Source organism: Mesitornis unicolor, unplaced genomic scaffold (genome assembly GCF_000695765.1).
Source record: "Mesitornis unicolor isolate BGI_N332 unplaced genomic scaffold, ASM69576v1 scaffold35529, whole genome shotgun sequence".
Classification (NCBI taxonomy): Eukaryota; Metazoa; Chordata; class Aves; order Mesitornithiformes; family Mesitornithidae; genus Mesitornis; species Mesitornis unicolor.
The window spans coordinates 1-15,991 of record NW_010207175.1 but is presented as its reverse complement, the minus strand read 5'-3'; the positions used below and the strand labels follow the sequence as shown (position 1 = coordinate 15,991).

Here is a 15,991-nt window from a genome sequence, read left to right as displayed (position 1 = left end):
TGTGACTGGCCTCCAGCTAGACTTTGCTTCCTATCCTTCTTCTATAACAAGATCTCCAGTGTCATCTTAGCTCTGAGGGACTCAACTCTGCTCTGCACAGCAGCTGAAGTTCAGCTTGGAGCTTCTTGCCTCAAGAAGTGTCCCTCCAGCTGCTGCCTCATGCAGCCCTGTCCAAACTGCTTCTAGCAGGCTGTGTTTGTGCTTGTCTGCCGCAGAGCTTCAATCCATCCCAAAATGGCAGCATCTTTCCTCCTCATCTGGTGGCCCAAATCCACCACACCATGTCATTGATCTTTTTAGGGTCAGAGCTTTTCCAATTTGAGTTTTGCTTGCTCTTAGGAAAGTGCCTTTAACTGAGCTCTCCGTGTCCTTTCCATTGACGCTGTTTTCTCTGAAGTACCTAGTGTCTGGTCTTTGGTTTGGTAGTGACCCAAGCTCACTGCATGACAGAAGGAGCCATGCAGGGAGCGAGTGCAGAGCAATTCCCCACTTGTTCTTGCAGCTCTGCTTCACCAGCATGGAAATACTACCGCTTCTCTGTTCCCCATCCAATTCTCAACGGCACAGCTGATAAAGACATTTAAAGGCATGAAAGGAAATGAAAGCGCTCCGTCCCACTGGAAGCCACCAGGAGCTGGGTATCGAACCTTCATTTGTGCTTTTGGAAGTCTTCCTCCAGGGCTTTAGTGCAGCAGCGAACAACCAACGTGCAATCTATTCACTGTTCTTCCCTGCTTATTTCACAGCTTGAAGACAGGCAATAAAACTAGGGACTTCAGCTCAGCAGTTCTGCCTGATTTGCCAATTTTTGTTGCTGTTCTGTGTTCCAGCATCAGGACTTTCACAAATTTTAGTTTTATTTCTATTGTCAGCGTCCCAGCACTAGGACGGAGCAGAGTGCCACTCTGCCACCCTACAGGACACCAGCATCAGTGCTGGCTGGTGGCAGAGCTCCCACATAAACCCTCACACCTGGATCCTCTAGGAACAGACATTTTAAAAAACATCTGTAAGACGAGAGGGATTCTATATATCTGATGGTGTTCTTGTAGGTATTGGTTATTTTTTTCTTTGATCTTTCCACTTTTTTAGTATCTGGCCTTTTTGCACAGCCTGGGAATCTGCAAGAACATTTTGTCCGACAGTGCAAAGTGGAAGGTGGGGCAGAAGGCAGGCTTCCTGCTCCAAGACCTGTCCTATGTTTCTATGCTATTTTTGGAGAGTCTCTCTGGCCAAAATATTCAAATTACAAATTTCTGTCTGGCTTACCCAGGTTGCCACAGCTTCTGAGGTTGAGACTGTCGCTCTACAAGGCGCTGAAAATCTGCCTGTTTAATTACCTCAGTTTCTCTGTTTGCAAAGGGAGCCTAAGATCTTCTTCCCCGTCTCAACTCATTAATATCTGTAAATTGTTCTGAGATTATGGGATAGTTGGAACTATTTATAGGAATGCAAAATGCCATCTCTATTAGGTGCAAGTTGCCATGCAATTAAAATATACTGAGCATCACAATATATAGCAAATGGGACATCTTGTTTTACATCAGACAAGAAATGCTAAGTGGCTCTGTGCTTCCTAGTTGCCTATTTTATACTTTTCACCCTGAAAAACTCATTAAGGAAATGTACTGGGCCAGACTGTGATGTTTAGCAAGAGTCGTAATCTCCCTCGAAGTTCCCAGTCCACAGAGTCATGGATATCCATGTGGGCAAATCAAACTCCTCTCCCCACAGCTCTACAAAATGCAGGGCTTTACAGACAATTTGCTGTTGAAAGAGAGGGATGTTAACCACAGTTACAGCCCTTCTGCACCTCTTAAAGGAGATTTCCATTCTGGGGGTATATATAAAGACCAGTCTCTGCTCTCAGCCCTTCCAGAGAAGGGGAACAGAAGATCCTTTAATCTCAGCTTTCCTCGGCTGCCTTCTACAGAGTGACCAGGGAGAACTTTTATTGGCTCCCTCTCATACAAATGAATTTATTTTGATTCCTTCCAAAGGGTTGCATAGAGTCTGTCCTCATTTCTGTCTGCGAGAGCCTTGTGAGAGGCCATTTGGACAAGACCGCCGCAATAATTCATGCCATTTGCAGACAATTTGTAAACCCTTACAGTCTCACAATGATTCATTATTTTTCTAAGAATATGAAGCAGTGTATGTGTGCGTGTTTGTGACTATGCATGCTTATGAAGAGTGAAGACAGGCAGCTCCCCTAGGCCCAGAGGCAGGAATAAAGATCAGCACAGACTACTTCTTTGTCATGTAGGGTTTTCCAGCCAAAGCATAAGGTAGCAGCATTATTTGTTTCTGTGTCTCCTACGAGAGACTTGGGAAGACCCAGTCTTCCATGTTCCCATGTAAGTAACTTATTCTAATGATGTTCCTTGGCTCTGGCTTCAGCCACCCAGGAGAAGAGCAATTAAAGCCATCCCTCATCCTAGATTACAAGGCCTAAACCTAATCTCCATTTAGGAAACACAATTAGTTTAATATCAGCTTTCAAACCAAACAGCACCTTGCTAGCAGTTTCTGGATGAACATACATTAACTCAAGCAAGTTCAGGACACGGATACTACAAATACTACAATTTGGAATGATTTCCTAAAAGCTATCTCAAATATTCTCCATAAATACCCATCCAATACAAACTAATCCCAAATGGAAGGCTCATGGGAGCAAAAATTGGAACAATAGCTGGAACAAATGGATTCAGGATTTGCTTGGGACTGTAGTCCAAGCCTTGTCTTGAAGCAGGATACAAGAAATAAATCCATGTAGGCTTTCCCTAGCTGTACTAAGCCTGGAACCTTTTAGTATTAAGCACCATAACCTCTTCCCTTTTTATATTATTCAGGTTATTGCTGCAGGTGCCAAAAATTATTTGCTCCAACACGTAGAGTTGGGTGAGAAATGTTAAACAATTAGAAGACCATAGCAACATGTATTGTGGGGCATGAGTAAAAGAATAATAATCAAATACTTTTGAAGCTTTTCATCACTAAGATGATTTTCTGGTAACAGGAAAGTTGACTGGGCATTCCTTGGGACCAGCAGAGAAGGGGCTGTTGCTTACAACAAGTTATAAAAGGAAGTATCCAGCTTTCACTAGGCAAGACATTTTCCTCTCCTTGCTTGCCCCATCGTCATCCGCTTTGCTATTATACTTGCACACCCAACAGTAATTTACCTCCCCTCAAAAGGCTTTGTTAGTCTGATTTGTCTGGCTGAGAAAATGTCTGCTGAAAGAACAAATCTGGGGAGGCAAGTATAAACAACCACACAAGACAATTAAAAAAATTATCCTGTTGTGTGCTTGTAGAAACCAGTCTCCCCACAAATTTAAGAGTCCAAATCCCACATGAAGGGAAGAGAAAGTCATGTGAGAGGTTAAAGAAATCCAAAATAAACATGAGTATTAGCTTTGTTGTATGATCCTGTAAAACAAGCTGGACAGTTACTCTTTGGGTCAATTTGGTTATCAACATCTCCTGCTGTACTGCAGTGACACTTTTGACTTTAATTTTACCACTATGCATCAGCTTCTGTTGTCTCTCCATATTATTGTTAGCATCAGGATTAAGCTGTTCTAGCAGGAGATGTGAGGATCTTGTGTGTTTTTAACTCATGCTTCCACAGTGAAAAAAACCCTGAGATATCTAATACAAATAATAATAATTCTATACAGTCTAAAAAAGCTTTGAAACAGCTGTGCAAAAAAAATATTGCAAGCTTTGTGTCTTACGGGCTGGGTATGACGCTGATTCCTTCAGAATGTGTAATTTATCCTACCTTGCTGGCTTTCAGTATCTCAAACATCAGAGGCAACCCTTGTGTGATGAGCTCCTCCGTGTACTCTTCTTCCTGAATGGACTTGAACTCCTTTAGCAAGCACTGGATGAGGGGTCGTCGGTGCTGCTGGAAGGACGTGCGCAACGACTCCAACCACGTGTGCAGTGTCCAGGGAACACCTATAGACAGAGACAGAGCTCATTCCCAGCTTTGGAGAAGGATATGCCCTTCTGCTGTTTTACTTTTAGTTACGTTAGTCTTAAGATTTTAAGCAAAAACTGCCAAGCAACCCTAAAAATCAAATTCCTATTTATCCCGAGTTGAGAAGGCTGGTAGTTACCTGGACATCCCAGACCTAATGCCCAGAGGCTCTCCTCCAGGTGCTAAGAGAAGACTGTGGTCTCTCTGCTCATCTAGCCTTCAGCTTCTCTGCTGAGACTGCCAATTTGTGGTAATTGCCGTGGTGCTCTGTGACGCAAAAGCCGTTTGGAAACTAGATTTACACTAGCTCATTTGTTTGAATGTGCCCTGGAGAGCCATTAAATGGTAATAAAAAAAAAGGATTTTGGTCACTACCCACCTGGATTCAAACCGGTGGTCTTCAGATTAAAACCTTCTTTAAGCAGTACTCCATGTCCTCTCCTGATCATTACTATTTTCCCTAAACAGCACTGGGTGAATTAAGCAGTCAGGCTTTTCAAGTAGTTTGTCGTGGCAGAAGCACTCTCCAGGAACTTAAAGGGAACCGCACTGAGCGAGAAAGCACATGGAGCTAATGTACCTCTGCAGGCATTAGGCTGGATGTGACCTAGTTTCTGCTCTTGCAGAACGGAGTGGGAGGAACTGCAAGCCTGGCGTTTGGCTACAAAAGCTTTTCCTTCCATTTCAGCAAATGTCCAGAGCCTGCAGAGCAGCCCCATCACTCCCCTCTCGTACATCTTTGCCTGCTCATCCCACCCGATGAGCCACCACTCATACCACTGCACACTCCAACCCATGCCATGTGTCCCCAGGGCTGGAGCACCGCACCAGGCAGAGCCACACCAAGCACCTCGGTCTCTCTCTCTCTAAATGCAGATCAATGGAGAGCGTAAACACACAGCCCAGACCCATTCCTCTCTGCACTACCCAACCACTCTCCCCATGTGAAGAAGTGACTTCCCAGCCCGCTGATATGATGTTCAAGCCACGCACTGGCAGATTTGGCACTCCAAGAAGCCAGTTCCCTGCTCCTGCCCTCAGGAGGCTCACAGACCTCAGTAAATAAATGTTTTAATGGTGGACTGTTGTACCGCAGAGTGCAAATGAGGAGCTGTTGGAGGTGGCCCACGGCAACTGAACGCTGGCACAGAGCCTTAGCTAACACTCTGTCATGCAGCAGTGGAGATAGCTGCTGGTGGAAACCACTCTGTCCTGCAGCAAAGTGCCAGTGGCTGGTACGCTGTGGAGTCAAAATGGGCTGGGAACCTGACAGATCCCCCATCATCTTCTGCATCCACAGGAGCTGAAGAAGATGCAACTGTGGTCAGTTTAAGCAACAGCCCATCAAGAGAGATGCATTTCTAGCAGCGGTCCCTCCCTAAAGGGAAAGGAGAGAGTGCCAGGACTGACCTACGCTCCGTATGTCAATGGTCACATCCACGTAGCCATGCTCAGCACTGTGGTACATGGCCTCCTTCAGGGCTTTCAGCTTGGCCTTGCTGTTGCGGCTGGCTCGGCCCTGCCGCTGAGTCAGGCAAGTCCGTCCCCTCAGCCAGGATCTCCTCCAGCGACAGAATATCGCTCTTCTCCTTCTCCGGCTGAGCAAGCAGCTTACGAAAGACATTCCTGACAATCACAGCATGACAGTGGAAAGAGAGGGTGGGAGAGCAGAATGAGTGGCTAGGCTTTCGGTGTGCCTGAGATACTTGCTGCAACATGGCTAGTTAGGACACCTATCCATAAAATTACTCCAATTAAAGGCAGAACCAGCTGAGAGCAGACCTGAGGCAGTCACCGCTCCTGCTAGCCCACCTGCACTGCCTGGGACACATCGGCGAGACACTGTTGTGGTGACAGGAACTGTACAGATGTCACACGAATGGTGACATCTCGTGGGAACAGAGACCCATGAGCTGAATGTGACTCAAATCTTTTCCCCACAATCAGGGAAGGCCAAGGTGCCTCTGGACAAGCTCTCAGGACTTTCCCCATGGAGGTCACTTGAAAAGGGAACTGCGCCTGGAGCTACCAAAAGCACTGCCACTCAATTAACACTCAAAGCAGTCTGGGAAAGCTGGAGCAGCTAAACATTCAACGAGGCCAGTCAGGGCAGGTTCGAGCACATCTGGGACTACTCTGCAAAGCCACTGATCTGGCTGGGCCATCAAATAGCAAAGTCCAGTCTCAGAGACTTGGTGATATCAGGTTCGTACCAGCGTAACCTCATCAATCTCAACAAAGACGCTCTGGGTTTCTGCAGCTGTGAGAAGAGAAACCAGGTTGGCTCCCATTCCACCTCCCTTGTACTCTGATGTCCTCCCTGCACCTGCTCAGACCCCGGCATAGTGTGTCAGGGTATCCCACACAAATCTGGGGCAGAGAGGGAAGGAGGAGGGAGTATGTGTGTGCTGTACAGGTAGGAACATAAGAACCAGGGCCTGTGACAGGCACAGCCAGCAGCCAAGCTGAGGAGAGACACAGGTGCTCCTCAGCCACATGGTTCCCACTCACAGCAGTGAATGTGAGACTCCAGTAACCAAACTGTCCTCTCTGTCCCAGGGATCCCTCGCAGGCTCCAGACGGGCAGCGCTGTGCAAACCTGCCCTGATGTGCCGTTAGCGTGTTGTTAGACTGGCAGCTCATCTCTAAGCAAACAGACGGTAGGTACTGTCTCTAACCTGTATCTATGTTCCTCTGGATGGCTACAATCAGAAAAGTAGGAACGTGAAGATCATAATACTAATTCATTACACTGCAGTCAACTCCTGAGCGTTGCAAGATCATGCATGCCAGGTGCTCATTTCATTACTACTTCTTTTTTTTTGTTTTAGAATTAGCAGCATACGTACAACATTAAGGCACACGGGACTTTACAGTAAACACAGATGCAGAAACTCTGTTCAATAACAATTAAGACTGCAGCAGTACAGACACAATCCACCCCAAACCTGAGGAATATGTCAACAAGAAATTCAGAAGGAATGTCTTTGGCATTCCTTTCTGCCATCACATCAGCTACCATTTAACAAACATCGCATTGCAACACACCATAAAGAGTCTCTTTCCTTTTTTTTTAAATCAGGTATCAAAAAGCAGCTTGTACCACCAACTGGTTAAATCCACATGCTAGCAAAATGCCTTACATCTATGCTCAGTTGGTCTCTTGTTCAATTGTTCATGCAGAACTTTCACCCATCTGCTCAAACTGGATGCCCAGGCAAAAAATAAGCACTTGAAGGATGCCACTAGACTTGTTCCCACTCTACCTGTGTCCATGTGCAGCAGCCTGACTGAAAGAGTTCATGTCACCTTGTGGAGTCATGGAAATGCCGTTCCTGTACATTGTTCCTATCATGGGGTCAGCTCCTCGCTCCAACAGCAAACTGACCAGTTCAAAATTTCCTGCAAGTCAAGATATTTCTTTTAAAATTCAGCATTTGCTCACTAAACCCACAGATCCCAACCAAAGAATTTATCACAGTGGGAGGAGAAAGCTCTTACCAGCAGCTGCTGCCAACTGTAAAGGAGTTTCAGAGTAATTTTCCTCTCCATGCTCCAAGGAACCTTCTACCTTTGCTCCAGCATCCAGCAACAGCTAGAAAGAAAATTCACCATTTAGAGCAACTGGAGGTGTCACAGCCTTCAGAGCTCATGAACAGTGACGAATGAGAGTCTAATGTTTCTTGCTATCTGCAAATCAGATACGATGGAGACAAGTGACATGCAAATTCTGCCCATTGCTTCACAGAGGCAAACTGACTCCTTTTTTCGCTCATTTTATGCTGCCAGACACCAGGAGCATTAGTGTCCAACTTCAGAGCCAAAAAAGTGTAACCCAGTGTTTCTGAATGGGAAATGGGGAAAGGTCAGTGCTAGGAAGTAATGTGCTGAAGATGGAAGTACTGAAAATCAGCCCAACAAACATCCTTCCTTCATGGTCTTCTAGAAGCCCAGCACCATCCTAAAATGGACCAGACTTCAATTGCCTCCATCTTATATCAAGACATGGCCAAAAGAAAGGCAGTTCTTAAGAACCAATTGCAGCAATGAGTCCAAAAGCTGTGATCTCCATCGGGGACACTTCCACATAAATAAGAAGAACGCTGAAAACAAAAGTGGCCAAGGAGAGCAGGATGGAGCCTGTGCTCCTGTCCCCTCTTGGCCAATTCTGTCTTAAGGCCTTCATAGTTTTGGCTTTTCATTCAGTGTGCCATAGACACAGCTGTTTCGAAGAATAAACCTTCTCAACTTTTGAGATGCCAAAGCACAGAACCAGCATATCCCAGGCGCCACCTCGATGGGGTAAGGAGAGCGAGTGCTTCTCCCTCACAGGGGCTGTTGTCCGCCTCTCCCCCACCAAGGCAGCGGTTTTGCGTTTGCTAGAATATTCTAGTGTAAGAAAGTGTAATGAATGAATAAACAAACATATAAAACAAGTGGTCAGGAAGGAGCACAAGGAGTTGTCAGACTTTCTTTGGTGCAACTTTGCTTTAAAATTGTCCTATTTAAACCTCATATTGGTTAAGGTTTGAACACCGTATTTGCTATATAATAGGTCTATTATATATCAGTACACTCTAGAAGAAGCAGAAGTAACCAATATGAGTATGAGAAGAGGATACTGGTTTGAGATGGATGTAATCAGAACTGAAGAGGAGAAACAAAAGAATGAGATGCAGGTAGGGAAATACAATAATACCTGAACTACAGGAATATGTCCATGCAACACAGCAAATGTCAGAGCTGTCCAATGGCGGGTCTCAGGGTGGACGGATGGGTATTTATGAGCAGTACTGACAACCTACAAACAAATTAAAGTTATTTTTTTAAAGAGCTATACGTAATAAAATTCAACCTGCCTGAAAGCCAGGCATGTGAGGGAGTAAGTGAAATAGAAAACCTGGGAAAGATGCCTTATAAAATGATTGGCCTAATTTTTTTCCTGCAAAAATTTTCTCAATATTAAAACTGTTCATGCTGATTTGACAGCTTGAATAGAGTTCATACCAAATGAAGTCTTTTTACCAACTACTGTAGCTCCGTCTAAACCACTGGCCACCAGATACTTGTGCACAAGGTCAAAACTATCCACAGCTGGTTACAGCAGCACACACTGGGGAGGCAGGGACAGATCAGGAGGCTTACAGCTAAGGACCGCTCCCACTGACTTCTCCAGACTAACAGCCGTGGGTCTTGGGATTGCTTCAGACCCAAAGAAATTCTTTCCACATAAATCAATATTACTGTTGTCATGGCCATCGAGAAAGACACATCACAAGCCCTACCCTAGAGTTCATAGAAGTGCTTCTAGGCTCCTCCTCTCACAGCGGAGGGAAAAAGACAGCTGGGAAGTGATGGGGCAGGGTGACATGTTAGAGATATTTCAAGAAAGCTCCTTTTTCCTGTCTTCTCCCGTCTGAGTTAAGTTAAAAGAGCAGGGTGGCGACAGTCAAAAGAGATGTTAACTATACCCTTAGAAAACAAAATGGTATTTTTCACATTGCTCCTTCAATTTTCTACGCTTTAGTGCCTGGTGCCTCTAATGTAGACGTTGGGAAAGATGAATAACAACTCTTTGCTTCAGTTTCCCTGCCTCAGAGATGGGGGTATTAATATTGATGAAGTGCACAGAGATGGTAAAATCTAATGAACATTTGCAATCGGAGACGGCACACTCAGATGGAGTGTGACACTAAAATTCAAAATCTTATTATTGATCTTCAGAGGAAGACTAAACTAAGGGCAAAAGATGCACCACCTCTCTGTCTCATCAGCCCACTATGTTTTAGCCACCTTGTCTGAAGTACTTTTATCCATGTAGGGGAGCAGGGCCAGTTATTAAATGCTCAGTTGTATTAGCAGCTCGCATTTCCACACACCACATGCAGCGTTTTGCAAGAAGCACAGTACCAGGCCCTCAGTCCCAAGGACAGAGATGAAGGCGAAATCTGAAGGGCCCATGCAGATCCCACAGCTTGCCAGGGGAGTGGATCTGCACCAGATTTGCCAAAAAACCAAAAAGAGCTCAAAGTGCCAACAGGCAAAGTGTGCCGGCATCTGAGCACAGGCACAGGGGCTTATTTGGGCCTGGGTGTGCTCAGAAGGAAGAGGATTGAGCAGCTGAGCCTTAGGGTTTAGGCTGGGGAGCAAGAGCAGCGGAGGGTGAGGATGGGCAGGGTGAACTCATCCAGCTCCTCCTCCAGCATGGATTCCCACCGCTGCTCAGGGCAGCCCACGGCATGCAGCAAAGAAAATGAAGTAATTTTAACTCCTTTGCTCCTTTATCTTATGGTTAAAAGTTCTTTCCAGTTGATGTGGTGTTTGGAAGAGTCCTGCAGCTGTCAGGGCTTTGAAGGCCTCAGTTGAGATTTGCTGAGAAGCTACAGGTCCCACTGACTCCAGAGTGAATTGCAGCTTCTCAGCACATCTGGAAATGAGTCCATTTTCACTAAAGATGAGCAATCAAAAAGGGAGGCAGCCAGCATTTGAGGCTACTTTTGGAAGCAATATATATAACTGATAGATACTGTTATATATAAATATATAACTGATTTGCAAAGTGAAAAAAATGATGCAAGCACCTGACAGAGTATTTATTTTTGTTCATGGTTGATTTGTCTTTTTTTTGCCGTAATTGCCCAATTTGCACAGTTGGTTGTGGTTGTGCACAAATCATCTTATAATTGCACACCGTAATTATTCACAGTTCTTGTCCCAAAGTGTTTTCATTTGATTTCAGAGCAAACACTCTACAGAAATGAACCAGGGAGGTTCATATTCCTCACTGGAGCTGTTCTCTGAGATGTCAGCAGTTTCAGGAAGTCAAAACTGTTTAAATTTGCATATGGTTCAAGCCTGGAAGATTACTGGAGCAATGGCGAGGACTGCTCCTAATGAAAACTTCTCCTAGGAACCAAATAATGCCATCTCCCCTCTAAGCTTCAGGCAAGGTAAAAGGAGAGATCAGTCTCCATGCCCATTCAGTCTTTGGTCTGTCTATTGGGAGTGCTAACAAGGGTTCGAGTATTCGATTATGCCAGCTCTTGAGGGTGGTTTGCTCGAATGTGGGGAGGGAAGAGGGGAGTGTGGAACTGAAATCATCAACTGATTTCACATAAGCCACCGAACAGCAATCAGATAGTAACAACTATCAGTCACTTACGGATGACATCAATTTCTACTTTTAAATTAGATTTTTTTAAAAGTGCAAAACGTCTGGCTGAAAGCAGTGACTACAATTTATCAGCTCTCTCAAGTTCAAACAGAACAGATGGAACACAGATAAGTGAAGCAGACAGCTTAATTTACTCATGACCGCAACAAATTGAAACTGGAATCATTAACAAATAATTATTTCAGAGATTTTCAAATGGCTCCTTAAAAATGTACATACCTGCATTGCATAGAGTCAGACCACAATCTGCTTGGTGGACAGATTGCATAGGGTTGTGATGTGCATTCATCAAAGAGATGTTTATATTCTGGAAGCTTCAAGCTCCTCTTCCAACAGTTTTTAGCCCAAGGCACTTTGTGAAACAAAACAGTGGAACCTACATTGCACTTTTGTGCTGGGGATGCTTAGCAGGAACATCTCAGCGCATGGAAATGCCTGAGCTTTGGCAGGTTATCAGACAGGTATTTCTTTTACCTTCTTCATTTTAAATCAGCTGAGAGTCAGGGAGTCCTTCCAGTATCATCACAGCTAATGCCTGTATTCATTTGCAGTGTGCAAACACCACCAAATCAATGTTACCTGTGGGTAAGTCCGATGACTTGACCCTTTCTGCGCAGTGAATCCCAACGTTAACCTAATGCAGTTTGATTTCCCTATTCATTTCAAGTGGTGCCATCCAGGATAGGACAAATTTATATTCTTTTTAATTCTTGGCATTTTTTCCTCTGCTACAGTTTCAGGGGATAGTTCGAGATGCAAACAAATAACAGAACAAAGATACAGCCAACAAAAAGTCCTCACCTCAGCATTCAGATCTGCTCCAGCATCTAGCAGCATCTGCACCATAGCCTCATCACCCCTGACACAAGCATACATCAGTGGAGTCATGCCCTAGTCATTTTTTGGAGTTAAAAAACAAAGGAATTGACAAATTTAACACAGAACTCTCTTTGATTTTTTTTAACAATTATTTAAGTATATATCATCAAGACTAACAGTATGTATTTAACAAAAGCCATTACCTCTGTTACAGACATGCCCCTCAGACTAGCAAAAGCCAACGGTTTTTCTAAAATCTCCTTTTTTGTTGTCACTTGGGTTGACTGCTTTTTTTTCATGTTATCCTCGGCATCCTCAACATGGTGAGTGAAACCAGGTTTGTCAGTCTCTCCTCCATCTTCATATACTAAACCAAGCATCTTTGTCTTTGGGGCCCCAGCAGAAAAGTGTTTTTATCAAAGCAATTGTATTTCCATCAGTATTTTAAAAAGACAATAATTCTATCCAGTTTTATATGATAACAGTTTCATAAAATCTAACTTCTTAATTACTGAAAGAGCCTTTAAAAACATCCCAAACTCCTCTTAAGATAGGTCAGATTTGAGCTCAGCTTTTTCAACATGGATACCATAAAAGGCTGGAAATGTAAAGGTTTTGTATGGCACTCCCTAGCAAATGTCAGGCAGCACTGTTGCAAGTTGCTGGCTCTAGGAAAACGTGGCCTTGCTTGGAGGAAAAGTAGATTAAGTGACCCTTCACTACAGAACCACTACAATGCAATTTGTATGAACCTGAAATACCTGCTGTGGCTGATCATTTCCCTTGGTAAGTATTACTGGGGCTGTGCTAATGAGTCCAAATGAAACCATTAAAAAATCTTTAGATCTACTGCAAACTATAACAGAAAAAGCTGCTTATTAAATACAGTAGGGGATGTTGATCAACAGCCACCAGTTGTTTCGCTGTAAATCTACCACAGCACGCAGCTACCTGTGAAGCACGTTTTAGCCTATCTCAAGCCACCTGGTAAATCTGCTGTCAGATGATAGCACATTTGCTGTTTAACCTGAATGCTGCCATGAATTAAATTATTTTCAGAGACACTGGAACTGGACGTGGCTGGACACAGAGCCACGACACCATTCTTCCTAGAAAGGGCCCAGCACCACTGTTGTTGCTGAGCTACCTCATTTTTCCTGTTTGCAAGCAGGGATAAAGGCAGCAGGTGCTTAGGTATTGAAGGGCTGCCCTTGTAGAGAAAACCTAACTAAAGGTTTGTCCCCGCAAGGTACTTAAAGCCCGCTTGAAGCACCTTGAGCATTTCACAGAATCAAATCCGCAGCGTACTGCTGGAGACACAGAGAAAGGAAATAGGCATTTGGGGCCTCATGCCATTAGTAAGAATAAACAGGTTCACCCCAGGCAAGGGGACTTCTTGGGTGACTTGAAGTTACTTCCAAAGAGAATTGGAAACTACTTCAGCTACAGTCAGTGGCAAAACACTTCCTTTGGCAGTCAATAAACACCGCAGGAACAGACAGGACCACGAGAATTACAAAAAATTGTGTTTGCGCCTTGAAACAGGGAAACAGGATGGCAGCGTAAAATTACATACACATTCCTTCAACTATTATTTCAATTTGTGTAAGTGGCATCATTTGATAATTAAGCCAAGTGTTTAGCACAAGGGGTGTAATCAGACCTGAAGAATTTGAAAACTCCATGCTGGGACTCCCCGCTGCGAGACACAGCACCTGGGCAGCCACAGCAAAGAACCCTACAGCAACACTTGGAGCAAAGGGAGATCACACGGGATATTTTGGCCCTGCTGAAGCTGAAGAAGGACTTAACCACTGACTACAGGGGGCCCACCAGAATGTCACGCTGCAGCATCAGGGCTTTAAAGAATGAATTAGGTTTCTTACATCCCCTCCCCTTGCACAGCTGTCCCTGCTGCTTTAACTTCTGCTAGCCCCCCAGGCTTGCTCTGCAGCATCGCTTAGCTCTTTGCACATGGGAGGAATGGATTTTTAATAAACCCATCATTAGTGTTGGACACATGCACAGGAATGTGGTAACAACGTGTACCATCAACGCAAAGGGCATTTGGTTTCTGGCAAAATAAAAATTACTTTCTTTCAGCCTTGTATTGCTTTGGGGTCTGTAATGCAAGGATGTAGGATCCTACAAGATGTGGGATTTCTGATTCAGCAAAGCGTTTAAGCACGGGCTTAACTTTCAGTCAAATAGGCTGTAAGCATGTGTTCGGAGTTAAGCATGTGGTTAGGTACTTTGATGAATCAAGCCAGAGCGCTCCCAGGTTTCAGCCTAGAGGACAGAGGAAATGTGCTGTGAAAAGCTTCCGTGTTCAGACTAACTTAAAATAATAATACATTTTAAAAGTACAATATATGAACCTTGCAATCAGCTCTCTGATACTATTTTTTTCCAAGGAGTACTGCCCTTTTCTAAAGCTCTTCTCAAACGAATCCACAATATTGACTGAGACTGGAGCTACTGAAGAGCAAAATAACTCGGGTTCCTGAAGCAGCTTTCAACTCAAAAGATCTAAACCTACCAACAACCCAGCTCCTGTCCCAAGTGACCACCTCAGGGGCTGCAACCGCCTGCGTCGTGTCCTGCCAAAGGGGACGCCACAGCTCTAGGAAGATGCAGTGACACTTTCATCAGGGGCACCAGAAAATTCAGGGAACTCCGGTACAAAAGGAAATGGCAGTGTCTGTGGCCATCATTTCCCTCTGGGAAGGTGAAACAACCCTGGTGAGCGTTGAAGTCCAACAGACTGCTGCCAGTAGGCAGCTGCAGAGGCAGGTTTATCCCCAGACACAACCACCTGCCTTGTGAAGATGTAACTTCAGGGAAATCTAGGCTTCTCAGTTGGTGGATGTTGGCCACAATGACTAATGGAGTGGTAATACTGCAGAGATACTTTCACACTTGGAAAGTCAGTTCAAACTGAGCTGAACTCAATTAAAGAGTGCCAGCAATTAATCATTTCCTGCTGGGGCTTTGGTGGTGCATGTGAAATGTGTTGCAGATACCAGAGCACTGTTCAGTGGAAGGACGTTCACCTCACACAGCCCTGCCTTACACCACTGTTCATGGCATTAAAGCAGTTTTATGTATTCAGATCAATGCTAAGCTCTCTTGGGATGTCCTCCTGGCTTTACTTGACTCAGTTTGCAGTTCAGATTTCAGAAGATGCATTCACCCTCATGCTGAGTTACCTCAGAACCAACAAATCAATACAACTCAAAAAGACCAAACCTATCTTAGATGTTCACCTGGAGGTGCTTTAAATCAATGCAAAGTAATGCAGAAATAGCACTAAGGTCCTGTCCATGTTTAGCTGAAAGCTGGGGCTCATGTTCTTTGATAAGCAGACAAAACTCTCACATTTCACAGTTTCTTCTTTACATTTCTATCTTGTTACCTGTTCACTCATGCTGTTAATTCCATCCGGCCCCAGCAAGGATATGGCTTGTTTAACCAGATCTGTTCGGCCACAGTTGAGCATCCGGAAACCCAGGTCCTGCTTGAACTTCGCTTCAGTGGCAACTGCATCCAGTTTCCGAGATGCACAAAAACAGTCGTCGATTCTGTGGATGTGAAAAATAAACTCGCTCAGAGGGCAACCAGAGGACAGACCTCGCTGTCCCTACAAAAATAATACTTTGCCCTATCTTTGAAGGATGTAGGTCATGCACACATTCATTTTCCTGTGACCTGTATGTTCAAGGGATGTGCTGAATGGAAAATGCTAATGCAAGCTAATGGAGATTGCCCTTGGTCTATCTTTCATGGGACAAGTTATATATTTTATAAAAAAATTGGGCAAAAAAGTACATCTTTCACTTGATTTTGTTTCCCTGTTTAAGCAATGTACCACACATCCTCAGCGCAAGCTGTCTCTCTGCATGGGGACGTTATATGGTCTCAGCGATCTTTGAAAAAGTCTCAGTAGCTTCAATAAGCTTTGAACTTACATCAAGTGGATGTATAATCACAGAATCACAGAACGTTAG

General features: G+C 44.4%; 1 protein-coding gene across 1 annotated transcript; it reads right to left on the bottom strand.

Annotated features, from left to right (window-relative positions):
• Positions 1-3,790: 3,790 nt before the first annotated feature.
• Positions 3,791-15,565, bottom strand: LOC104535863 (ankyrin repeat and BTB/POZ domain-containing protein BTBD11-like; the record flags this gene model as incomplete). The annotated part of the gene is given in 8 exon segments (XM_010192039.1): positions 3,791-3,969; positions 5,402-5,505; positions 5,507-5,617; positions 7,258-7,393; positions 7,493-7,586; positions 8,691-8,792; positions 11,967-12,056; positions 15,400-15,565. Coding segments are annotated over 8 exon segments (982 nt in total), but the record flags the coding sequence as incomplete, so codon positions are not given.
• Between the last annotated feature and the right edge of the window lie 426 nt (positions 15,566-15,991).